We start from the raw sequence: 26,291 nt of genomic DNA, 5'->3' as shown, positions 1-26,291 counted from the left end.
CACCCTGGGAATACCCCCCACTCATCAGACTCCTCCGTTCAATAAACAAGCCTGAACTGGAATTTCGGGAGATGAAGCGGGGGACCCATCAAACGATATGGATGATAAGGAATCTCCCAGCATGACTGAACCGCCAACTCAAACAAGAGGGCAAACCAGGGGGGGTCTCCGCCACCCCAGCACCACCAAAATCAAAAAGGCCTTGCCCAACCGAATTCTTCACACCACCGGAATCAAAGGGACAGGGGTAAAGGCATACACGAGCTCCTGAGGCCAAGGGAAGGACATCGCATCCACCCTCCAAACTTCCTGGCAAGGCATAATCACGTAAAGACAAGGACGCTTGGCATTCTCCAGGGAGGCAAACAAATCGATCATCGGAAACCCAAACCTCCTCCGTAAACGAAGGAACACATCCTGTGACAAAGACAGGGAACTCCAGGACGGAAAGACCCAGCTGAGCCTATCCACCACCACATTCTTCTTATAGTATGTTGGTTTCTTATGGGCGATCAGACAAGGGTATTGGCGCTCAGACGGCAGTACACATATACTGGTTTGAACAGGTGATCTCTCTGTGGTGCTTAAAGGTTGGGAGATTCACCCCACTCCCTAAATGTGATCAAAAGGTCATCCATACAAATATCCTCTATCCAAAGCACTTGCTATTTTACAGTATATACAATTCAGGATTAGTGTTAATATTCATAGGAAATGATAGAACTTACCCCTAGACCAGGAGGACCCTGGGGGCCGCCTGGTCCACGGTCACCAGCATCGCCCGTTGTTCCATTGCAGCCGTCATGGCCTGGTTTCCCTCTTGGTCCCCCCTGTCCTGTGTGTCCCTGTTAAAGACAGATATTCCTAAATTGGCCTGTGCAGATACCATGATCCATACATTCTCAATCCATATATCATTCTCAGTATCAGTGTGAATGCTATAGTCTTATGGCTAAACAAGATGGCAATTCATTTTTGACACAAAATATGATGTCAGATGTTCATACAGTTCATTTGAATTGTCATTGATGGGGGTTTCTGTGTACACAGTAGGGGTTATACCTCAGACTATCAATAACAAAGCCATTTTGGACTAAAGAGCATTTACAAAAATACAACTCCATTGGGTGTAGATTTTGTGATATGACCTCCGATATTTTTGTCAAAGACATGTAGGACACACTATGTTTGCCAGCTGATGTTCAGGCCTTCATATACTGGTACGTTACCCTCTATCAGGCTTCTGTTGTGATATTGCTACATAGGAACTCACCATTCTCAATCCTGTGTGACACAGATTGAATTTCACAATGGAAATGCTTAGCTTCACCCTGAGAGTAAACCTGCTGTGGAGGCTGGCTGAAGGCTTCCACAATTCTAAGGCACTGTTTTATTAAAAAAAGGCTCCATGACTTAAGCCAGAAGAGAGGGGGGTTGTTTTATTAAGGTTTATTTTACATTAAGCTAGTCTCAAGAGTGTTTGGAAAAAGACAATTCAGTCTTAAGTCTCTTGAAGGACATTAAATAATAAATAAATCAGTATTTGTAAAGAGCAAACTACTCACCCGTACGGGTTTCAAGGCACTGGGGGCCGTCGTGGAAATTTAGCGAGCTATTGCCCAGAGTCACATGATGCTGGGCTGAGCTGCCCCCAGAGCCAGGGATCGAACCATGAACGCAGTGCTCCAAAGTCAGCTGCTCTGGCCGCTGCACCACACCTCTCCATATTAATAAGGCAGTCACAAGACTGCAGTGACTCAGGAGAAATCCCTTCTTAAATCAGAATCACATTTCCTGGAATAAGGCAGTTTTATGGAAAAACTTTGGTAGGACAGCCCTATAACATTTACACACTGCAGCTTTCTCCTTTTTAAAAACCTAGATTTAAAAAGAATATAACCATTTTCTTGAAATTTTAATTCTACCTGGGTGATGACAACATTATATAGACACAGTCAAGTAACTGTTGTGGGAAGTTAGTCCATGAAGAAGTAGAGTTACTTTTAATACTGTCTTTAGAATGAAAGGAAAAGGTCATGTGCTAGAAAGGGCCAGCCACAGATACCCTATTAGATCAAGATAAAACTGGGGCTAAATGTTCATGTATTTTGGGGACTTAAGAAAGCATTTAAATCAGATTAATTCTGAAGAATTTTCTTTGTTGATGCTTGTATAATTTTTTTTTATACATATAATGTTTAAAGTAGCAGCACCTTAACATTCAGGTTTAATTATTCAAATGCAATTAAATGCATTTAATGGACTGCTAGACGCCTGAGTATCTTTCCATCATAATTCTTATAAAAGTAGAATCTTCAGGCTTCTCTCTTCGGTCGAATGTCTGATCCGATATTATGCTCTATGGATAGAAATTAGTCTAATAACAGCAAAACATGTACTCTCTAAAAATCATTCTGAATGCCTTGTATAACTGAATAATTTACAGGTCTAACAAAACTGGCAAAACAAGAAATAATTAAGTACACATGCAGGGATGAGAAGCATACAGTTGATTATATCTGGTCCACTTATTTGGATACTCCTGTCTAGCTCAATGCAGGAAATTGCTGTAGCACCTATTCGAAGATTTCTAAATTTATATTATTTTAACAAGATCTTCTCTTATTATTGTATGCTTTACATCAGTTTAGAGTATGATATACATTCCATAGTTAGTTTCTAGCTTTCTCAACCTCAATTGGGGCTTAAGTGTTAACATAGTTAAAGTTGTATGCTATGAAGCTCTATGTGTCTCGATGTAATATATAGTTTAGAACTACTAATAAAGATTTGATAACTGAAAAAACTCTTGGCACTTAGAGAGCTGTGATTGTTCTCAGATACTTGATAAAGAGCACAGTGACATTTTGGGATCCCACCCTTTAAATCATCTAGCTGACTGCAGCAGCATTTTCATATTGTGGAACTACATGCCCTTGATGCATTATGTTAACGTAGTCTGTGTCCTCACTGCTGCCTTTTTTGAGTCAGGCACAACAATGTATACATACTAAGGCCCAATGCATGCATGGGCACTATTGGTGCATCTTAGAGGCTGACAGTTATAATCCTTAGTGGAGTGGATGAATATTTTTAAAGGAGCAATTTAAAATTCACATAATGCTTACATTCAGAAAAACATTAAAGTGTGCCCTGCAACTGGCTGAGCAGATAAGGTGTTCCTTACAGACGTGGATTCGGATAGCTTAGAAGCAGGTTGACACTCCATCCTCCAGAGACAGCAGTCTTCAGCTCTCAAGAGTAAGGTCCGGTTTCTCCATTTCACTGCAGGCTTGATTAAACTCAGTGTTGAGAAAGGTGGGTGTGCCCATTTTAAAACACACCTCTTTTCAGTGACTGACTCGCCCTCTTAGTTTTGTTCTTACGTTCATCTGTGCCATTTTTAGCCTCCTGATTAGTAGAAGCACAGAACCCAAATCCCAAAGGAGGTCCACATTCTAGGATAGTAGAAATAATGTGACTTTCACAGCATTCATGACAGCAAATATCAGGGCCGGTTCGAGGGTTTTTGGGGCCCCGGGCCGAGAGGGAATTTGCGAGGCCCCTCTGATTTACATAAGTGACACATTCAGGGCTCCCGGAGCTGCTTTGTGCAGACCCCTCCTGGGCCGCAGCTCCCCTCTCTGCCACCTACAAGCACCTCTTTTACAACCAATTTCGGGCTGAAGGTGTGAGAGCTGCTTGGGGGCTGAGAGTTAAAACTATGGGGATGCTAAAGTACCGACAATGGGCGTCCCTTAGTGTCTCTGAATGGGCAGCCGGGCTTCTCCTTGCAACTGGTACAAGAGGAAGTGTCCCCCTCCCTAGGCCTCCCCCATACCGTCCCTGAGAGGGGGGGGAAGAAGGGGGCCCCTTCTGTAAGCGCAACTTCAAAGATACACCTTTCTTTCAATTGGATTGGCAGGGTCACAAGAGGATCGGTGGTGTGGGGCCTCATGTTGGTGGGCTGAGTGCGAGGCCCTGGGCATCTGCCCACACTGCCCATGCCTAGCACCGCCCCTGGCAAACATGTTACACCAGGAAAACTATGAATTTCAAGGTTTTCCAGGAATAAGGCTGTTTTTCTGATAAGTTAAGAGCTGGAGCAATGCTCGATTTGCTCTTTAATTTTCCCCTTGTTTTTTCACTACAAGAACATTGTTTTGATTTGTGATCTGGACTATGATGCGCTTCGCAAATATAAAGAGAATGCATGCTGACCCTGCATTTTATATATAGGTAGTACTACAAGGCGCAAAGCACTTTAACCCCTACCAGTCCTGAGCACTTTCTTCTACCCTCTTTTCATGGTCTGTGATGCTGAAACCCTTGAATGACAACTTCTCCAGCTCTTTCCTCCAACAGGTTTTAACCGGTATGCCTAAATGAAACGCCAGGAAATATAATTGGACCATCCCATGGGAAGCAGAATTGTGGCCATGATGTCACTTCCGTTTTCACACATTCCCAATTTTTAATGCTACTCATTACATACCGGAACTCCATCTGCTCCAGGAAAGCCGCTAACACCATTTGGCCCCTATAGAGAAACAAAAAGATAAATATTACAAACTCTAGAAAACATTTTTCATTGTGAATATGAATGAATGAATTATAGCATAGAGCGTTCCCACACACTGGGTGGTTTCTGGGCAGAGAAGGTCAGAAAGTAATGGCATCACTGGCACCCATAACTTACCACATCGCCTTTGGGTCCTGTTACCCCATGAGTGCCTCTTTCTCCCTTGCCGCCTTTATGTCCCGGTAACCCAGGGTTGCCGGTAAGCCCGGGTGGACCGGAGTATCCTTGGCTCCCAAGAGGTCCTGGTTGACCCTGAAAAAAAAACCAGACTTCTTTTCAGACTTGGCATGAAAAAACACAACATTTTCAGGGTAAATGACAGCTTAGACTAAAAAAGATTATTTCTAGCTATACAATTGCTGTGACACTGCTGGTTTAATACATATAGAAAATAAGACAGTTGTCTGTTGCCCCTTTCGTTACCTATTCTGACATCAGAGAAGCAGAAAGTAGTGGATTTATTTATTTCCATAATAAGGCCATGAGCAATGCAAACAGTAGCCATTTATGTGGCAGCAGTCAGAGATACAGAGGCTATTCAGTAATGTAGGTGGTAACATAAACCATAATCTAAAGGAAGGAGCTTTCTGGACTGAGGTGGTAAACGAAACTGACATAAATGGAGCATGATTTGGCAACTTACACATTGCAAGCTTGCAGCCGGTTGTGTGGCGGCTGGCTTATGGCAGGTTGGGCATGTTCATACTAGTATGAGTCAAGGTTGAGGAGATAGGGGTTATGGGCTGTTTAGAAGACTTATAGGGATGAAGTCAGTCTGGGATGGGGTACCAGCAGATTCTGGCACAGGAGACCTAGAAGCTGGAACGAACTGAAGCGAGGTGCAGGCTGCTGTTTCGGCCTTCTGAGAGCCTAAGAAAGACTCTGAATTGGTTCTCGATGGAGTCATGTAGAATTGTGATTCAAGGACTGATTCTTTCTCGCCTTGACTATGGCAACTCTCTTTACTTGGGTACCCCAGTCTCAGTCGTCAAATCACTTCAAATTATTCAGAATGCTACTGCATGAATATTGTTAGGTAACCCAAAAATTCAGCATGAACAGCACTTAAAACTCTCCACTGGCTGCTCGTAAGTTGTAGAGTACAATTCAAGGCACTATGCATGACACTTTGGGCAAAACACAAAGTGGGCCCACATCAGCTGGTCACCTCCCATCGGACAAACAGAGCTCTTAGGTCTAACAATCTTGACTTACTGGTAGGTCCCAGAATCAAGAAAGCCAGAAGTGGAGGCCGCTCATTTGCATAACTTGCACCCAAACTCTAGAATTCCTTACCGATTAGCTTGAGAACAGAGGACGACTTTGTGAAGTTCAGAAAGAAACTAAAAACCTATCTTTTTTCATAAGCCAATCTTCTCTCACTCCTGCTAGAATCGCTCGCGCTGGGAAGCCCAGTGTCGGGTCGCAATGTGCTTTATAAATCAGATGAATTGAATTGAATTGAAGCACAAGGCAGCTTAGGAACTGTTGGGCAGGTTCTCAGACTGTAATTGGGTGTGGGATTAGCCTGTAAATGCTCATGAGAGAGCCTTCACTTGTGATTGGCCCAATCATTGCCCCACTTCATAATAGGAGCAGGATGACTGTGGGCGGGTTTGGACATCCCCTCATATGTAGTGGATGTCACTTCCGCTTTATTAAAAATGCCCTGATGTCATAGGCACTCTGAACACTGCAGATGGAACATTCCCAATTTTTGGTGCAAGGCCCTCTCCGCCATGCTAAAACTAAGGCCCTTTGTCTCCAAAGCACATAAAACCAAACAAAGGAATAATAAAAGCATATAGGAATATCATGCTATTTGTTAGATTGTCTAATAAAAATAATCAGGTTTGTGTAGAATGATGGGCAAGCAGCTACATTTTTTGCTAAAAGACTGTGGTAGATGATCCTCGGCCCACTTATGCTGAAATAAAAATGAAAAGAGGACTTGGAAATCAAATCTGAGCACAGGTGATGTGTTTTTATAGACCACCCTTGTTTACAGCAGCATTAGAGCGTGTTCCCGCTTTGAAGCCATTGTTCAGGTGGGCCAAATATAATATTTTGGGGGCATATTATCAAGCAAGGCGTTAAAATTATCGCCGCTTTAGCGGCAGAAAACTGCAGCTAAAGCGGCGATAATGGGCTTGATAATATGCCGCAGAGAATTCCAATAGAAGCCCATGTTGACACCAGAACATGGGCTTCTATGGGAAGTCTCAAGGGCATATTATCAAGCGAATTATCGCCGCTTTAGCGGCAGTTTTCTGCCGCTAAAGCGGCGATAATTTTAACGCCATTTCTTGAAAATATGCCCCTCACTGAATTGCTCTTATTTAGGAAGGAGCTTAGTGGAGTGTGATACAATGTGTTACTGTGACTCACACAGACTCCACCTAAACCTCCAGACCTTCACTGGCAGGAAGGATACTTTGAACAGTCAGACATTTTGTTAAATTTAATATTGGTTCTGCTGCTTCCTCAGAATCATATAATTTCAAATAGTGACTAGCATGACGATGTTTCATCGAGAGTATATATTAAACAGGCTCCAAGATTTTAAGATATCCCACCTGTTTATCCCAAGTATTGTTATTTTTTAATCTTATTTTATACTGAAACGCTTGGGTCGAAATCTAATAAAATCTAATACAAGATGATGAATGGCCGTAGATTTTCAGTCAGAAAACACTCATTTCTTCACAGTTTCTTGCTAAACCGAAGTGTAAATATTAAAGAAAATCATTGTCGGCTTAGAGTTGGTTTGAGAGTAAGAGTTTCCTCTCCCCTGGTTTCCCGCTCACCTCTCAATTGCTTCCCAAACTGCAGCCCCTGTTGAGGATTGCTTGGCTCAACCCTTTTATGAATGGCCTGCCTCCGGTCACTCCGCCCCACAAACCTTAGCACCAGCAGGAGGCAAAACTCCCCACCCCCCCCAATAACATGCATGTTCTACGCATAAATAAAACACACCACACAAATTTTGTTTGGGTAAAAAAGACGGCGTGTCCAGGGCGCAAAAGAGGAAGGGCAAAGGGTGGGGGAGGCCTATATACCCCCCCGTTCCTCGCGCCCCAGAAATGACGTGCCCTGCGCGCCGCAGCCCCTGGCTGCCAGAGTAGGGGGACTCCTCCCTGAGGGGTCCCCATACTTAGAAGAAGGGGGGTGGGCTGGTGCCTTGCTGGCACTAGAGGCCCGCCCTTCTAGGGCACCCTGCGGGCGCCAGGGCAGCCGCAGTCCCGGTGTCGAATGACCCGTCTCCTGTCACTCTTCCTCTCAGGGCTGTACTGAGACCTCCTAAAATAAGAGGGGACTTTTCACAACCCCAGGAGGGACAAAAACCTCTACAGACAAGGCGGTGTTCCTCAGTGTGCATACTGCCAAGTGAGAATGCTGGCTTTACAGGGGAAACTCTGTGACCCGCTGTGCACTGCCTGTTGGATATTAACTGCCTAATCAGGCAATTATAATGCATAATACTGCAATGGCAAGCTGTGGTGGGTCTGGTGGGTCATAATGTTCATTAATTATTACTACAACTCCCTAAATGCTCTTTTGTTTTCCTTTCTAAGTGACTGTGTTGCATTTTCCCATAGTAGGGGAAAATGGAATGCTTAGTGTTAGGGCTACTTGCATAAAACTTTACTTAAACATTATGTTGTATAAACCTATAGGGATGCGTGCTGTCTTTGGCCATGCAGTGGGGTATTGATATGGTTCTACAAGCCTTTGTGGGGTCCACAGGGCCGGCTTCAGCGCTGGTGGCGCCTGGTGCAACAATCTATGCTGGTGCCCCTGCAGGATCTCCTCCTCGGGTTCCCTCACTACCATCAGGCAAACGTGTCCCTCGTCTCGCCATAGCCCCTCTCTCGCATACATTTGGTATGTTTTAAAGAGCTGGTAAAGGCTGGCTTTACGAATCCACTCAGCTATCCACATAAAATATAGATCTTTTCTTTGCAGAAGGCACATTAACCCTCTAAGCTACTTAATGGCGAGTCAAGACTGTCTCTAGACAAAACTCCGATCTCTCTCTAGCAGGAACATTAATCACAAGAGCTATCTTAACATTTTTACTGCTGCCTGAAACCTGGACGCACAAGGAGCTCTGCAGCAGGTGCTTTTAAATGTAAGTTATTGCTAAACACAGCTCCCCCGTGAGGTCAGCACTCCCCTCTCAGGTCAGTGCCCAGCACGGCCGCACCGGCTGCACCGCCCTAAAGCCGGCCCTGTGTGGGGAAGTCAAGAAGTTTGCCAGAGCTTCCTTTTTGCTGTTGAAACACATTATATTGTTAAAATACATTTGTAATTGTTCTTTGTGTAAAATACAAAAAGATAATCATATAGACGGATAAAAAAGCATTAAAATGTAGCATAAATACCAAAGCATTTAATTTATAAAACACAATTCTCATGAGTAGGATCTCTCAATGTCAGCCAGTTATCACCGGCTTGGTGAGTTTTTATTAGACTGCCCCATAAAATGAAACAATTTAATCGTAACATGGTTGTTCATTTACCTTTGTTTTGGAAAGTGAGAATTCAAAGTACAGCCTCAAAGTGCACTGTAAGTAGACTGGCTTAAGGTAAAAAGGTTGCATGTTGTCAGGTTACACATCTAGTATAAGGGTGGCAGGGGTGAGAGTACCTCACTTCTCGTTACGTTACTGTGGGTATCTCTTGTCGCATACACCTAAGTGTACTGCAGAAAAGTTTCAATCATTTCACCTCTGTGACAACGACAGGACTAAATGGCTTCAGCATTCATTTAGGGAAAATTATCAGCACAATAGTGGTTTTCCTCATACACATGATTGTGCAGGTTGTGTGTTGCGGAACTGTGACGGGTGTGATGTACATGGTGGCTTGGGACGGGAGGGGTCATTGAAGCAATGCACTGATACATCGATTGACCTCCAAGGCTTTGTCGTAGTGATTCCAGAGCATGTAGGCAACGTGGCACCCCTTGTACCGGCAGTCTTCACAAGTTTGCCTCTCCATTATTTATGTATGAATGTATGATGTTACAACGCATACTTTTACAACGCATGCCTTTACAATGCTGTTTTTACATCGCAACATCCTTTACAACGTATACATTTACATTGCATACCACTACAACAATTATTTTTAAACTACACTTACAACGCATTCCATTACATCGCATTATACCTTTACAATGCATACCATTACAATGCATACCATTACATTGCATTTAAGGTAAGTGTTGGATAGTGTAGGGGTACAAATTACTATTCTAACTCCAGGGGGTGCAACAGTAGGGTAAGTATTGGATAGTGTAGGGGTAACAATTACTATTCTAATTCCAGGGGGTGCAACAGTAGGGTAAGTGTTGGATAGTGTATGGGTAAAAATTACTATTCTAACTCCAAGGGGTGCAACAGTAGGGAAAGTGTTGGATAGTGTAGGACTACTATGCGTTGTAATGGTATGCGTTGTAATGACATGCGATGTAATGCCGGCCTTGTAGTGACATGCGATTTAGTGTCATGCGTTGTAGTGACATGCAATGTAATGGATGCGTTGTAGTGACATGCGTTGTAAAGGATGTTGCGATGTAATGACTGCGTTGTAAATGTAGTGCGATGTAATGACTGCGTTGTAAAGGTTGTTTCCCTTTATGCATGCATGAAAAATGAGTATGTGGCGTAACGCCTGCCGACTTTGGAGCTGGGGAACCACGTTTAAGTCTCGGCGTCGGTTCAACATCCTGCGATTCGGGGCTAATCACTTAAACTCCCCGTGCCTACCAAAGATAAAGGTGTCCTTGTGTAATCCAACTGGTGCTCATATAAAGCCTCCAATAATTTTTGGTCGAGCTTGCGCTTAATTAAACTGCAAAATAATAATTTTAAAAAATTGCACTCTACCATAATCCCCAGACCTAATGTGTAGTTAAATTGCAACCTTTACTATCAGAAACACGTAACTTCCTCCTCATCCGATCTTCCTTGTCACAGTTATAAATATTACACCTCTCTAAAGCCCAGGAGTAGCCTTTCTTCAGTTTCCCTGCCCGTGGCCCCTCCCTTTTATTGCCCATAAACCCCTCCCTGCACTCTGCATGGTCTGGAAATACCAAGCTCAGGACGGAAGAGGACAGGGGAATGATAGAGGAGTGTTGCAGGACTGTGACCCCATCCAAACCGAGGGGCCTACCAGGGCAGGAGAGTCAGGGAAGGAAAAAAGAAACCATCAAAAGAAACCCATACCCTCAAGCGGACCAACCAAAATGGTTGATCTAGTGAAAACAGAAGCCAAACCCTTAGATCAAACAATCACAAGGAGACCAACCATGACTAGCAGGCCAGAAGCCACTCCGCTGTGCCAAGAAAGGACTGCCATGGTGAAAACCCTTAGATGGAGAACACAACAAGATCTGAGTCAACCATGACAGTGACAGTGTGTTGCAGAAGGAAGCCACCGAGGAGGAGGATAGCTTGAATCTTCCCTGACACAAAAATCCCCAGTCTCTACAGAAAGTAAGCAAGCACTGCATACCTGACTGATACAGTTCACTTTAAGCCACCACTGTATGGCCTTCAAATATCTGAAGTTTATCAGCTCTTCCTAAATAATAAGTTTTGACTCACAGGCCTTCTTGAAGCTGTGTGTCAACTCAACAGACCTTACAAAAAGTCAAAAACAAATTTAGATGTTGAACTGGGTGTAAGAAAATCCCACTTTTTGTCGTTTTTCTACTGGATTTTTGTGTACTCTGGAAAGTTGGTATTTTTCCTCAGAACTGTTTCAACCTTACAAAAGCCACTAACTAAAAGTGCCTTTTCCTAAAACACTGAACCTGTTTTTTCCTATTTAACTGTTATACTTGACAAACTTCTATGTTATCTGTTAAGTGTACATATAATCTCGACCAAGCAGCCTGGATGTCAAATTCCGAATCTAGAGGAGTTTCTCCATTCACATTTGGGGCAAACTTTGCAACAAAAGGGGTGGATCAAAGATGTAGCCATCTAGACCAGGCTTGGATGTTAAAAGTAAAAATATAACCTGTTTTTACATTTAAAATGATAGAATTAAAACTGTGCAAGTCAGATGCCATTGTGCCTTATCAAAAGTTAAGGTCAGTAGAATTGTGCTTATATCTCCAAATCAGGTAACTTGAACTTTAGTGATATATCAGGCAAAACTACATCTTGTTTATATACATTTAAACTTGCCTGGTCACTAAACGCTATCCTTTTTTACTCCATTTAAAAGATAGGGAATTTCATTCTCTTCCTCATAACTCATTAGGCAAAGTCAAAATTATTACTCTACAGGGATTCTTATTCTATAGTACTGAGGTGACATTAATAATTTATTTCGTCTATTGTCTTTTTAGTAACTATTCTGTGCTGTTGCCTTCATAATTTTCCTACAGCTAAGACCCCTATAAGTCTCACGATAAATTGTTTCATTCATCTCTCATATCCTCAAAGTGGAGGTGCATCAAAAACCTATACCTCCACTAAAGCCTTCCTGGCTGGCATGTTCCTCCATTTTGACAGTTATTTGTCTAGGTGAGCCCATGACACATGACTTATTTGATGGGAAAATACCACATCGAACTAGAGAAGACAGTCTCTCCAGGTGGAGGTACCAGGTGTGTCTAGAAGGGATAGGGTTCTGCTTTGATCCTACAGGTTCTAAAGGAGGTTTTCTTGGGAAGGAGTTATGAGGGTGAGAAAAGGGGAATACTGGGCCATGCTCTGCTATAGCCTTTTAGCCCGCCGTAGCAGGCTATGCTGCCCATCATAAGCTCTCTCCAGCATTCGGCGAGGGTCTTTAGCAAGGGAGCGGGACTTTGATGCTGGTATTGCCAAGCTACGGAGGGCTGTAAGACTATTAGAACATTCCAGCACTAGAGGCAAGAATGTTATAACAAATATAACAAAAGCCTCACTGAGTACGAGGGGAATGAAATCTCCTCGGGCTCCGTGAAGCCTTTGTTCAAAGCAACAGCTATGAACGACAACATTGGAATGTTGGAGCCCCAGGCTTTACCGGCCATTAGAAACCTGGAGCACTCCATTGTTTTCAATGGAGCTCCCAACATTCCAATATTCACATTTTTTTCAAAAATTTGAAAACAAAGTATTGCAGGCTCTCTTTTTCCATCAGTACCCAACATGGGGCAGGAATTGGATAGTTATGCTAAAACAACTATGAGGAAAATGTGTGGGAATTCTAACCAGATACGCTTAGATTCACCCATCATGGCTGGGTTTATGTTATAAAAACTGACACAACTATTCTCAAGGCAGAGAGCTGCTAGCGACAGAAATGAAAGTTAATGCACTCCATGTAAAAATTAATTTATGCAAGGAGAAGGTTTGAAGAGTACTGAGTTCTGGTTAATCTTGAATCTTTGGACCTAAAAAGCATCTGTGTGCGTCAGGAAAGTTGACCTCTTTTAGATGCTGAAGATACGAGGGTCAAAATCTATCCGGAAGGCACATTCCTGACGTGGAGCTCGTTTCTCTCTGACTAGAAAAATGTGGAAGATCCATTAGGAAGAAGGAGCTGTGTCCAGTGCTTAATTTGTAAAGCATGAACTGCAGGACCCTTGTCAGGGAGGCCCCTGAGCTCGCACCACCCATTGCTCCCACTAGCACTGCCAATGACAGTGCTATCATTACTAGCCATCACATACGTACAAGTGTGAGAATTCAAACGTTAAATATATATTAAAATGAGTAAAACATGTCGCCCAGGCTATTCTTGTAGCTTTAGGTGGCTGGTATGAGTAATTTCAATGTATATTTAATTATTAAACAACAGCTGTAGTGCTCCTCAAAAAATAAGACAAACAGTGCCACCATGTGGCAGTCTGTCATAAAACCCGGTGCTGACAACAAAGTGCCGGTGACAAGCACTGGAAAACACCTGCTCAAATTAAGCACTGTCTGTGTCGACCTTGCAGAAAAAAATTATAACAATGGCAAGTAGGCATTTTCCTCAGCCAGTAGTTGCGAATCTTCTTCCCTATATTGGAGGAGTGAAGAAAGTCCTGCGTACTTAAGGTCTGGGGACTGTGGACCAGCTGCAGTCGGACATTGTGATGTGGGCTTGAAGTTGCGGAAAACCCTGAATCTTTAACCCACAACTGCTGTCTGAAGAACCAGTATCAAGATGTGCAAGTGTATTATTCAGCTACTCTTCAAACAAAGATATTTGCTGTAACAGAATGAAACAAAATTTTTAAAGGACAGCTTTGTCCACAGAACTAGTCTCTTTTACACTCTGGTCAATTGCTTAGTTTCACTGCCAAAAATAAATGCCCTGCTGGCCTCTACTGGGCGAGAGTTTAGAACCTCAGACACTCCATTGGCCCTTTTATTTTTTAATTACATACATTGCTGTGCACTCAAAAAGCACAACAATTCATCTATTTTATTAAATTGCAATGCCTACACCAGGTTAACTTCATTTTTGTGTCATTTTATTCATAAAATGTTATTCTTTTCAATTACAGTGGCCTGGGAATTGTATCTTAAGTATTCTTTAACTGAAATGTTGCTAGAAGTTGCAGTTCATGTACTACTTGCGACTTTCTCTGAGGACGGCCTCCTAGAGACCTCTTGACTTGCAGAAACTAAGGGGCATATCAGCAACAACCGGCGATAATTATCGCTAAGCGCACTTAGCGCTAGGATAATTATCGCCGGCTAGCGTGGATTTTTATCACTGAGATAGCATGCTATTAGCAACGCTTATCTCAAAAGCGATAAAAATCTTAGCGCTAACTGCCTAACAAGAGATTATCGCTGGAAACCTAGAGATAATCTCACGAAATGTGGCGTTAGCTTGTTGATAGGGCCTCACAAACGTAGCCATGATATCCACCTTCCACAGGATATCATGGCTAAGTCAGTCCTGAAGCAGGCGTAAGGAAAGTAGCGATAACAGGGGTTATCGCTACTTTTCTTGTCGCTATGCGTCATGGCGTGGGGCTTGATGATAGGAGAAATGCCGCTTAGCGACATTTCTCCTATCATGTCAGGTCAGGAAAGCCCACTTTGCATCTCATTAGAGATGCAAAGCTGAGCGTTAGGAATTCCTGCGCTAACGCAAGGTTTCACGCGTTAGCGTGAGCTTGGTAATTAGGCGATAAAATAATCGCTGCTTTTCGGCCGAAAACGGACACAAAAGCGGCGATAATTTTCTATCGCCGCGTTGTAGATATGCCGCTTAGTGGACTTTGTTTGGTCTCATCCACAGCACGTGTCTAGACTGAGACCTCTCTCTCTCTCTGTTTAACAATTTGACATCCTACAGCGTGGAAGTGTCACACCCTCACTAAAGGGGAGACTGTCTACCCATTGACTCACATTAAAAAAAATTAGGCATTAACGCAGAAGACAAGGGAAAACTAAGACTTTATTTTAGATGTTTGAAGTCCTGGTCTGACCACGACAATGTGGGCAAAGTGCAGCATGGAAGGTCCCCCTGCCTCAGAGAGGCCACCAATAAGACATGTGCCAATGAAATTACATACATGATACATGATACCTGAATTGTGCTACCTGTAGTGACATTAACAAAGGCTCTTCTGGTTCACCTTGCTCCTATTGAAAGGACCTTAAGAGGACACTCCGGTCATCCAGTTCAGGGATGTCCTTTATATAGTACGAATAAGCTCCTGGTAGCATACATAATTCAGATACTTTATATTTGGATAAAGGTTGAATTGTGTGACAAATTGAGTTTCATATAGCGCAGATTTGACCCGAAGGTATCCGGTATCAGAGCGCTTTACATGAGCACCAGTTGCATTCATTTTTGTTAGGCACGCAGTGTCGTAGCTAGCCTTCTGGCTGCCTGTGGCGGTCACTGTGTTTGCCGCCCCGCGGCGGCCGTAGTGAAGAGCGGGGGGTTGCTATTATATCAGTGTTAGAAGTGGCCGGGATCGGAAGGGCACGGCGTGCCCCTACTTTTAAAAATTATTCCAGTCCGTTTCCCTACTTCTTTGTTTTAAAAAAGCGTACCGGGACTGCGGAAAAATTCTACTTTAAAATTACAACTTTATCTTTCAGCCTGTGTGGTGCACATCGAGGAAGGCCTCTGCAGTGCTCCCGACCGCCTCACCTTCCCCCTGTGTCTAGGGGCCTGCAAAGCAACACTGAAAGGGCCATCAGTCTTAGGATAGCGCGAAAACGGCTACCTCTGCATTGTTTGAATTAAACAACGTTATAAACTGTAACTGGTCAGTGAAATGCCAAACGTACTAAAAATTGGTATGTTTTGCTATCTCCAGCCACACCTCTGACTCCGCCCACCGATCTAATCCTCTGTTTATTCCCACCCCCTGATTTTCCCCCCACAGTTCCCCTACTTTTTTCCCCCACTTTGACCACTGTATTATATATATATTTATAGTTACACCACCGCAGGCACGGGGAGATTAAGTGAATTGCCCAGAATCACAGGATGTTGAGCGTTGTTGCCGAGACTCGAACTCGGTTCCCCAGATTTGAGGTGTCCGCCCCACATCCTCTAGTTGTCAAGCATTTGCTATTCATTTCCACTAAATTATATACTTCAGATCTAAGAGTGGTAGAAGTGAAAGTAAATTAAAAGGTAAATTAATTGAAGGTGGTTTTATTAGTCAGGCATTTACTCAACATGCTTTAAATGTGCCTACAAATGATTGCCTATGTAGTTTTTAGTTTAAAGATTTATTAAACAGAAATTAGATCAGAGGATTTATATTCACTTGGCAGTGGCTAGTCTTGCTAAGGACTCATTTTGGCAACTGCTTAGTGGCAAACCTCCCAACGACACAATAATAAACTAAATATAATGCAGAAAAGTAAGCATTAGGGCTTGGAAGTCAAGGAATGACAAACCCATCTCAATTGAAAGAACTTCTGAGACTCAGTAGAAAATGTGTCTCCTCCATCTCTCTACATATATTTATTGCCTTTCCTGTGACTTTTATTTCTAGGGTACTAATCAAATAAAAATAATTTTTCTCTTGTATGTTGTCATCGTTTAAAATTATATTTCTCCTCTGATTCTGCCTTCCTTATGTGTACATGTGTTTAAAGTTTGACCTTCTCCTCCGTGGTCCAGTGGTTTAAAGCATTTGCCATTTTCTTACTTCTCTCTTTGGACTCTTTGGGTCTCATTTATGAGCCCTTGAGACAATTTTGGACCGCTGGTGCATCACTTTTTGTAAAAAATGCGCCATGTTGCGCCCTAGTTATAAGGTGACGCATCTAGGAAGATGTGCCTCTTTGTAAACTCCTGCGCTACATTTTACCTGCATCAGGTATAATGTATGCAGGGTGGACGTACCCCCGTATCCAAGCCTCGTAGAAGTGGCGTAATGAAATCTGACAGATTTCATTGCGCCACTTCTAGGTCGCTACTGCGTCAATATCTTACGCCTGCCTTACAGCAGGTGTAAGACTGACGCGGGCACTTTCACATGGGACTTGCCCCATGTCAAAGGACACATTGATGGAGTTGCGTCTGTTTTCAGACACAACCCAGCAATGTGTCTCTTTTGCGCCGACAGATACATCAGTAATACAGATGTGTCTGTCATTCCTTGCGATATGATGAGTCATACAGTAAATATGACGCATCCATCATGTCGCATGGAGGGCACACTGAGAAGTGATGCATCGCTTTTTTCACGCAGCGATGCGTCACTTCTCATAAATAAGGCCCTTTATATTTTGCTATCCTCCTTTTAAAGATGTGGGCTTTAGATGCGGACATCGTACTAGGGAAAGGTGCTCTGACAATTGTTGCATTCAGAGGGGCTGGCAACACCTCTTCAGTTTCACCACAACATTGTCCCGCCTCTACCTGCGACATCTTCATATTCATAAACCTCTGTACCCACCAACTAACAATCATCTCCAATTTGGCTTCCTTAAGACATCATCTGCCACATTGTGCTGATCCCGTGGCTTCAGAATGAATGTATGTATGGGCGTCCCCGCCCCTAAGCTGCCATCTCCCAGGTCACTCTTGCAGCTTATGCCATTCATTTTCCCGCTGCCTGATAAAAATCCCACCTTAGCTGCTGATTCTGCATGCATTGGACGGTGAATTGATTCCTGTGCCCACTAATTTGTCACTACATTTCCTACCAGTACTCGGTGTAACTGGATAGCAATAGCCAGTTAAGTCTCTTTCCCTAATTTATTAGACCAACTCCATTAATGTTAGTGTTCCTCATGGAGCTTGATTCAGTGTGAATATATTTATCATAGTTCTATTTCTGTTCAACATCCATACTTGGCACGAAGAAGGCTTCTATTAGTCAAATAATGATGGCTAATAATATATTAGAAGGTAAAGGTGCCAACAAGGGATTTTGTTTCAAACTATCTAGTCGTTTAGTTCCAAGGGACTTATTTAGCAGGTGAATTTCAAAATAAACACCAATCAAAAAATGTCAATTAACTGAATCAATCGTTGAATATAAAGAGCACACATGGGAAATCTTTTTGTGAAATAAACACAAATAGTTTTATATATAAATCAAATTAAAAAGGAGTACAAGTAGACAAATGATTCAGCAATAAATCATGAAAAAAAAGGGTAAATCTTATCCACGTTTCATGAACAAACATCTATTCCAACAAAATAAACAGAGATATATCTCATTCTGAGAAAATAATAATCAACTGTATATAATGGATATTGTAGAAGTAGATGATAGAGTCGACGTTTCGGTCTTGGATGGCATCAATCCATCAGACCATCTTCAGGACAGTAGATATTGCATACAAAAATCCTTCATAGATTACAGATATCACACGACAATTCTTTATCGTGGTGTAACCGTTCTTGCTGCTTCAGATGCTTATCAAATTACTGGCAGTGAATTCATATAGAGGGGAAAATCCTTCCTCGTTTATTTTCCGGCTGCGTGACGACAGATTCTTATGATTCTTGTCATAGACTGGAAGCTGAGGTCTCCTAATGTGTGGACAGACCTCAGATGGTCTGATGGATTGATGCCATCCAAGAGCGAAACGTCGACTCTATCATCTACTTCTACAATATCCATTATATACAGTTGATTATTATTTTCTCAGAATGAGATATATCTCTGTTGATTTTGTTGGAATAGATGTTTGTTCATGAAATGTGGATAAGATTTACCCTTTTTTTCATGATTTATTGCTGAATCATTTGTCTACTTGTACTCCTTTTTAATTTGATATATATATATAAAACTATTTGTGTTTATTTCACAAAAAGATTTCCCGTGTGTGTGCTCTTTATATTCAACGATTGATTCAGTTAATTGACATTTTTTGATTGGTGTTTATTTTGAAATTCACCTGCTAAATAAATCCCTTGGAACTAAACAACTAGATAGTTTGAAACAAAATCCCTTGTTGGCACCTTTACCTTCTAATTTGTCTGCCCAAGCCCTCAAGGGTATATTGGGTTTTCCCTAAAGTTATATTGGCTAATAATATATGGCGGATATGTTATCAACAGTCAAGGAGAATTGTCTAGGTTAGTATCAGAGGAAGCTGGCCTTCCATGTCCTTTCAATTTGTAACAGTCTTTGTATTGCAAGGGTTTAAGATGCAAATGACTCAGTTGTGTCTAGCCTCCCATGGCTGAGTCTCAGATGTTAGCAATGGAGTGTCAGCAGTGCTTAATTTGAGCTGGAGGTTTCCGGTGCTCTGGACCGCCACTTAATCATCAACACCAGGCCTTTTCATAAGCACCAGTTAAGGACACATTAATTTACAGGGCGATTAAGTGATTTGCCCAGAATCGCAGGATGTTGAGCCGACACGGAGACTGAACCTGGTTCCCCAGCTTCGAAGTCGGCAGCTCTGGCCATTTCACCACATCCATCTTCCCAATGTTATGGTTAGTAGTCGGTTCTGTTTTAGGCGGTGATAACAAGAAAAAGGGCTGGTGTAAGCTGCCTCCTGACCAGAACCCCGGCACTTATTGTTTTACAAATTAACTACTAGGAGTGTGTATAGGGCGCTGCACGCAACTGCAGCAGAGCCAACAGCAATTGGTGGAGGATGGCAGTGAGAAAGCTGTACGAAGGCAGTGGGGTGGAAGTTTCACGCACATGAACACACCACAAAGGACATGACACCAGGGCCGTAGCTTTTGCAGATTCTGCTGCTAATGGGTGAGGAATAGACATCAGTGTTGATATTGATAAAATCGATGCCATTGTTTATAATGATACACTCACATATACGAACGAAATCGCATCACTATTATCAAATTCACCTGCCATGAGCTCTCCATGAACCCTGACTCAGAAATACGTGGTCAGGCAGACTCTGTGACCTAGGCCTGAGGTTACTGGAATCCATTAGCTCAAATTAAGCACTGCTGCAGGCAACAGGCAGAAAGGGTCACACCTAAATTGGCTGCCCGAGTCTTACACTATTTTGTGTGAAAGCACATCGAAATTTGGTGTTGTTTTATGTAGTCTAGCATTTTAATTTGAATTGAGAGAAAAGGATGGACACTGTCTATGGGTAGGAAAGGCATGGTTACATTTTTGATCTTATGATTTAATTTTGTATTTGAAAGAAAGAAGCCTGGTGTCACTTACTGAAGCTGCTCCCAAAAGAGTCCCCTCAGGGTTTTACCAGCACTGAGAGCTCACTTACATCCTTCAATCATTTTATTAACAGCTCAGTCCACAGTAACTTCAATTAGGTTATTGACACCTAAGACCCTCCCACCACTCCAGCACCCAACAATGCCGCTCCCCAACAGATTTTGCTCACCACGGACAACACTATCAAAACAATGAAGAGCATTCACTCCAGAGCCTCCTCGGACCTCTGCCCGCACCATATCTTCCACAGAGCCACCACCTTCATTACTCCCGGGCTATGCCGCACCATCAACTGCTCCATTGAGACCGCCACCTTCACCGACGATTGTAAACACGCCGGGATCAACCTCCCATCGAAGAAGCCTTCTGCCGACCCGACAGACCTCAAGAACTTCATACCCATCTCCCTGCTACCCTTCCCAGCCAAGGTCATCAAGAGTGCCAACAACGCCCAATTCTCCGAGTTGATTGAAGCCAACCACATCCTGGACATTTGCGAATCCAGCATCCGAAGAAACTACAGCACCGAGACAGCCCTCCTCACTCCAAGTGATGACATCTGCGCTCTCCAGGTCAAAACAGCAGTCCTCATCCTCCTGGACCTCTCAGCCGCCCTCGATACGTCTCACACCTCACCCTAAGCACAAGACTCCACGACGCCAGCCCTGGACTGGATCTGCTCCTTTTTTACCGGTCGAACACAGAGTCAGAATCACCATTCCACTCAGAACCAACAAATCTCAGCTGACAAGTCCCCCAGGGCTCCTCCCTGAGCCCCACCCTCTTCAACGTCTACATGGCCCCACTGCAACCATCATCAGGAACCATTGACGCAACATTGTCTCCTATGCTGACAACACCCAGCTGATCCTCTCTTTCACCAATGAGCCCACTATCGCCAGAAACAACTTCCATGACGGGATTATGGTCGTCACCACCGGGATGAGAGACAGCCACCTCAAACCCATTTCGGACAAGACTGAAGTCCTCATCCTGAGGCCACCACCTCCGCTTGGGACAACTCCTGCAGCCTGTCCCACTAGGAGCCTCCCCCCCGCATTCACAGAGCCTCCGCATCATACTGGACTCCTCGCTCACCATGACCCGCCAGATCAATGCTGTCTCCTCATCATGCATCCACATGTTTCACCTGCTTCGAAAAACCTTCGGATCGACCCCACTGAATCCAGAAAGACAGTCGCCCCCACTCTCATCAGCAGCAGGCTCGAGTATGGCAATGCACTCTACACCGGCATCACCCAGAAACTCCTCAGAAAACTAGAAAACGTTCAAAATGCCGCAGTCAGACTGGTCCTCAACATCCCCTGCCACATCAGCGAACACCTGCGAAAACACCACTGGCTCCCAGTCAACAAAAGAGTCACTTTCAAACTCCTTACACATGCCTACAAAGCCCTCCACAACGCCGGATCAGCATACCTGAACCACTGCCTCTCATTCCAAGTACCCACCAGACACTTCCACTCCTCCCAACTGATACGCAAGACCAGGACCGGAGGAAGATCTTTTTCCCACCTCAGCACCAACAACTGGAACACCCTGCCTCTCCACCTCAGGCAACCCCCGTCACTGACAGGAAGGATCTCAAGACCTGACTCTTCAACTGAACCTCAGTGCCCAGACTGATCAGTAACCCCGCCTCCCCACCCCCCAGCGCCTTGAGACGCTCACGGGTGAGTAGTTGCGCTTTACACAGACTGACTGATGTCAGTTTCATCAAACGCACCTGCTTTGTGTCCAGCATGTTCAACCTTCACTATTTTCCTGCCTTGGACTTTTGCTGACTTTTGTAAGTAATGTGGGGGTGGGTGCTAATGGTGTTATTGCATATGCAAATGCAATTTATCAAAGGAAAATACTATTTAGCAGTCTCCTAAGGAGATTGCACAATTATTTTTCTTCACCACAAATGCTGAACGCTCATTCAAACTTTCTTTAGATGTGGGGTCCCACTGATAAAGAAACAATATATCGGGTTAAAATACAGATAATCACGTTTTATGAGAAAAAAAAACATATGCAGGCACAGTAGCTTGAAACTATCGTGAACAGTCCTGTGGTGATGTTTGTACTTCCGGATTCGGATGCAGTCCTTCCACAGCCCACCGCCGCGATCATAAATCCCGATGCCGGAGACGTGACTCAGCTCAAAGGCTGAACCTCCAGATGGGAAAGCACGCCTGCCTCTATAAATATCTAAATAAGGAATCCTCCTCGCCAAATGTCTCAAAGCTGCATCCTTTTTATGTAATCCCAACCCCAAAGCAGCTGAGAATGTACTGTTCTTGGTTGCTATGGAGCTGGAAAATAAAATACAAAAGGTTAGCGTTGTGGCGGGTCCCAACGCAACTGCTCTCAGGAAGTCCCCGGGTCAGCTGGAAAGACTAGACGGTCACAGTGGCGTCCCTTGGTAGGGTGCTGTGTGGGAACACAGAAGAAGGACTCTTTTTTTCTGCATTCTTAATAAAAAATGATGGGAACAGTACAGTGTGCTCAGAAATTGGTGTTCACTTACGTTTTTAGACTATGACTGACATTTCTGCTATGTATCACTTCATGAATGCGAATGCCATCTTTTGTGCACTGAAACTAACGAGGAATGGTTTGATAGGGTAGAAAGAGTGTTGAGACTGCTGTCAGTCAATAAGCAGACATTTGAAGTAATTAGTGCCATCTTCTTTTAGGCCTGGTATGACTGTGCAGTTGCTTACTGGACCTATTGTTAACAATTATTTAAAACATATGGGCTGTCCTTTTGCTCCACCCAAAGGGGTGTGTTTATCTCACCCTCATGGTATACCTCCTGAACAGGGTCGGCTTTAGGGCAGTGCGACTGGTGCGGCCGCACTGGGCGCTGACCTGTGGAGGGGGCACTGACCTGGGGGAAGGGGCAAAATTGATTGTCGCACCAGGCACCACCATCACTAAAGGCCCTTCTCCTGAATATCAAAACCACAGTATCGATGGGACACAATATCGAGGACAGCCTATCAAAAATAAAATCTCAACAGGTAAGTCTAGATTTTCTGTACCTAACTCTACATCTGTGTACCTACATGGTACACATATATTTAAGGTACATAAATGTGGAGTTAGGAATATTAAATCCTTTCTATATTTTGACCTCAATATTCTTGTACCACGATGTTGTTGGTGTTGATATTCATGAGTTCAACCCACCTCATGCGTTTGAGCAGTGTATCATTCCACCTCCATTTCAATTCCCAAAGACTATTTTTCATCTAAAAAGTGTACTGACTCATGACACATTACATTTTTTCATCTCGTAGATGGCCTGAATAAATAAAGCAATAAGTGTTTGTATAGTTTCTCACTGCAGCACGCTTCTTTTAAATATTTTGGTCAGGGATTACAATTAGGTCAGACCTATTGGCTTTACCAGTGGTTAGATATAAAATTGCCACTAATGTTACCTACCACAAATATCTTTTGCTCACACAGGATTCACTAAAATGATATATCCATTTTATACACAAGTGGTACTATGCAGCTTTATTTAATCGTTTCTTTTATTGAATTTTCTGATAAATTTCATTGTGATATTTTCGATCAGAATGTGTTTAGTTTATAATATATTATATTAACTAATATAATTTAGATTGTCCATAAGATGTGGAAGAACTGGGAATGTAAGTGGGACAGGGTTGAACAAACGTTTACACAAAAATAATCTTTGCAGTGTTTTGAATTTGCCACAGCGCACGGGCTCTAGCTCCCAAAATGCATACAACCAATGGCCAGTTGAGGCCCCTCTGCTATGACGAAGGAGTATCGACCTCCCCCCCACCCAGCAGCCAAAAAAAGAAAAAGAAAACGATAATAGACGCTTGCTTATTCTCGTTTTATTTTGGCTGTCGGAGCCAAGTCCTGAGGGCGGGGCCAGAGATAACAGGCTGGAGGAGGTGTGTTTTGCACTGTAATCAGTGCGCATGACGGTTTGGCTGGACGTCTCAGGATGGTTAACCGCCATGCGCACTGAAGCTCTCTCCAACCCCAGCTGCGTCGCTGGGTTGGAGAGAGCAGGCACAGGCTCACAGTCTACCCGGGAGCGCAAATCCATGGCGCTCAGGCCAAGCCTGACTCTGCTTATATGCAGCATCAGGATTGGCCGCAGAGGATTCTGGGAGCCTGTGCCTGCATTGCAATGAGCCAGATTGGAGAGTGGGTACAGGTAAGTTATTATTTTTTTTTAAATTTATTTTGTTGTCCTTCCCCGGTTCCCTCCTCCCCCGTTCTGCCAGTTTGCCCAGATACTGGCCACTTCTGTCAATGACTGATGGTCTTCATCAGTCACTATCATAGATACAAGAATGGCAAATGTAAGACCTACCCTAAACCTGTAACCTAAATCTAGACCTGTAATCTACAAGAGAAGGCCCATAAAGCCTTATTATTGGGTGACGGGGTGACGGGGTGACGGGGCGTGCTTCTACAGCAAGATGCTATTTTGCATGGCAGGCCAAAAAGTCGTGCAATACTTTTGCTGTTCATACTTTCTCAAAATGTTGTATTCTACTGCAACAGAGAGGAACCAGGAGGACTCTTCCTTGAGCCACACCATGTATTAAAGGTTACACGTTAGATGCTAGGTTGGGATTCAATTTCTCTCTCTCTCTCTCTCTCTCTCTCTCTCTCTCTCTCTCTCTCTCTCTCTCTGTCACTCTCCCTCTCTCTCTCTCTCTCTTTCTCTCTCTCTCTCACTAAAGGTTACACGTTAGATGCTAGGTTGGGCTTCAATTTCTCTCTCTCTCTCTCTCTCTCTCTCTCTCTCTCTCTCTCTCTCTCTCTCTCTGTCACTCTCCCTCTCTCTCTCTCTCTCTCTTTCTCTCTCTCTCTCACTAAAGGTTACAAGTTAGATGCTAGGTTGGGCTTCAATTTCTCTCCCCCTCTCTGTTTCTCTCTCTCTCTCTCCCGCTCTCTCTCTCTGTCTCTCACTAAAGGTTACAAGTTAGATGCTAGGTTGGGCTTCAATTTCTCTCCCCCTCTCTCTTTCTCTCTCTCTCTCTCCCGCTCTCTCTCTCTGTCTCTCACTAAAGGTTACAAGTTAGATGCTAGGTTGGGCTTCAATTTATCTCTCTCTTTCTCTCTCTCTCTCTCTCTCTCTGTCTCTCTCCCTCTCTCTCTATCTCTCTCTCTCTCTCTCGCTCTCTTTCTCTCTGTCTCTCACTAAAGTAAAAGTGCTCTGAAGTGAGAGCCTCAAACACACAAAAGGTGACAGTAAGAATGCTTGCTATAAGTTTAACCATTGGCAGCTGCTTTCTGTAGCACTGCAACTCATCGTTCGTTTGCCTACTATGCTACCTCAGATTAGACCAAGCCTTATGCAAATCTGTATTGGTCCTGCTCCAATGGGAACAGTCAAGCCCGAAATGCCAAATCAGGTCCTCTCTGAACGGGAACACAAGCGACCTAAGACTGGTCTGGGACTGATTGGGCCACATCAGTCGGGTGTAGCTTGGTTCTGGTGACACAGTGAGAAAGGGACCCATGTCCGGGCACCCATGGTCACTTATGGCAGTATTTAAAACATGCAAAAGGTGACGAAAGCTATGTTTGCAATAAGTCTAACCACCAATAATAGCTTTGGATAGCATCCCAACCCATCGTTCTTTTGCCCACCATGCCACCTTAGATTGAATCCAGCGAGGTGCGTGCTCTCAATACTCTCCTATTTGTTGGCACAGATACCAATACTGGGTGCCTCCTCCTGTAGCATTGAGGGGAACTCATAGCCTCCCTCTTTGGACACAAGATGTGCTTGTTTGCTCCTAACTATGTATTGGTGAAGCATGTATTTCATGGGCCATAATTTAAGCAAAGAAAATGGGCTCCCATGGTGGGCCGACTGAGTGGTAAAACTCAGCCAAAATAGGGGTTTACTAGGTACTGCCTCACACAACTCATCCCTGGAGTCTCTGCATCTGCTGGAGGCAAAGCATTAGCCGAGTCATGAGAAGATGTAAGTCAGATGTTAGAAATGGGGTATCTAGTTGGCAGAGGTATGCACCCTGTCCAAGCACGGATCCACACTCTAGTCAGGGTGAGTGTAGTACACACTAAAAG

At 43.6% G+C, this 26,291-nt stretch overlaps 1 protein-coding gene across 1 annotated transcript in view; it reads right to left on the bottom strand.

Moving 5' to 3' along the window:
• Positions 1–26,291, bottom strand: part of COL4A2 (collagen type IV alpha 2 chain) — a 633,759-nt gene that overhangs the window by 295,442 nt on the left and 312,026 nt on the right. Inside the window, exons 5-7 of the mRNA XM_085622168.1 lie at positions 4,700–4,834; positions 4,496–4,540; positions 729–845 (exon numbers count right to left, since the gene is read on the bottom strand). Coding sequence (XP_085478294.1) covers positions 729–845; positions 4,496–4,540; positions 4,700–4,834 — 297 coding nt within the window. The remainder of the gene's footprint in view (positions 1–728; positions 846–4,495; positions 4,541–4,699; positions 4,835–26,291) is intronic.

Source organism: Triturus cristatus, chromosome 8 (genome assembly GCF_964204655.1).
Source record: "Triturus cristatus chromosome 8, aTriCri1.1, whole genome shotgun sequence".
Lineage (NCBI taxonomy): Eukaryota > Metazoa > Chordata > Amphibia > Caudata > Salamandridae > Triturus > Triturus cristatus.
The sequence above is the reverse complement of the archived record's forward strand: the minus strand, read 5'-3'. Positions and strand labels throughout refer to the sequence as shown.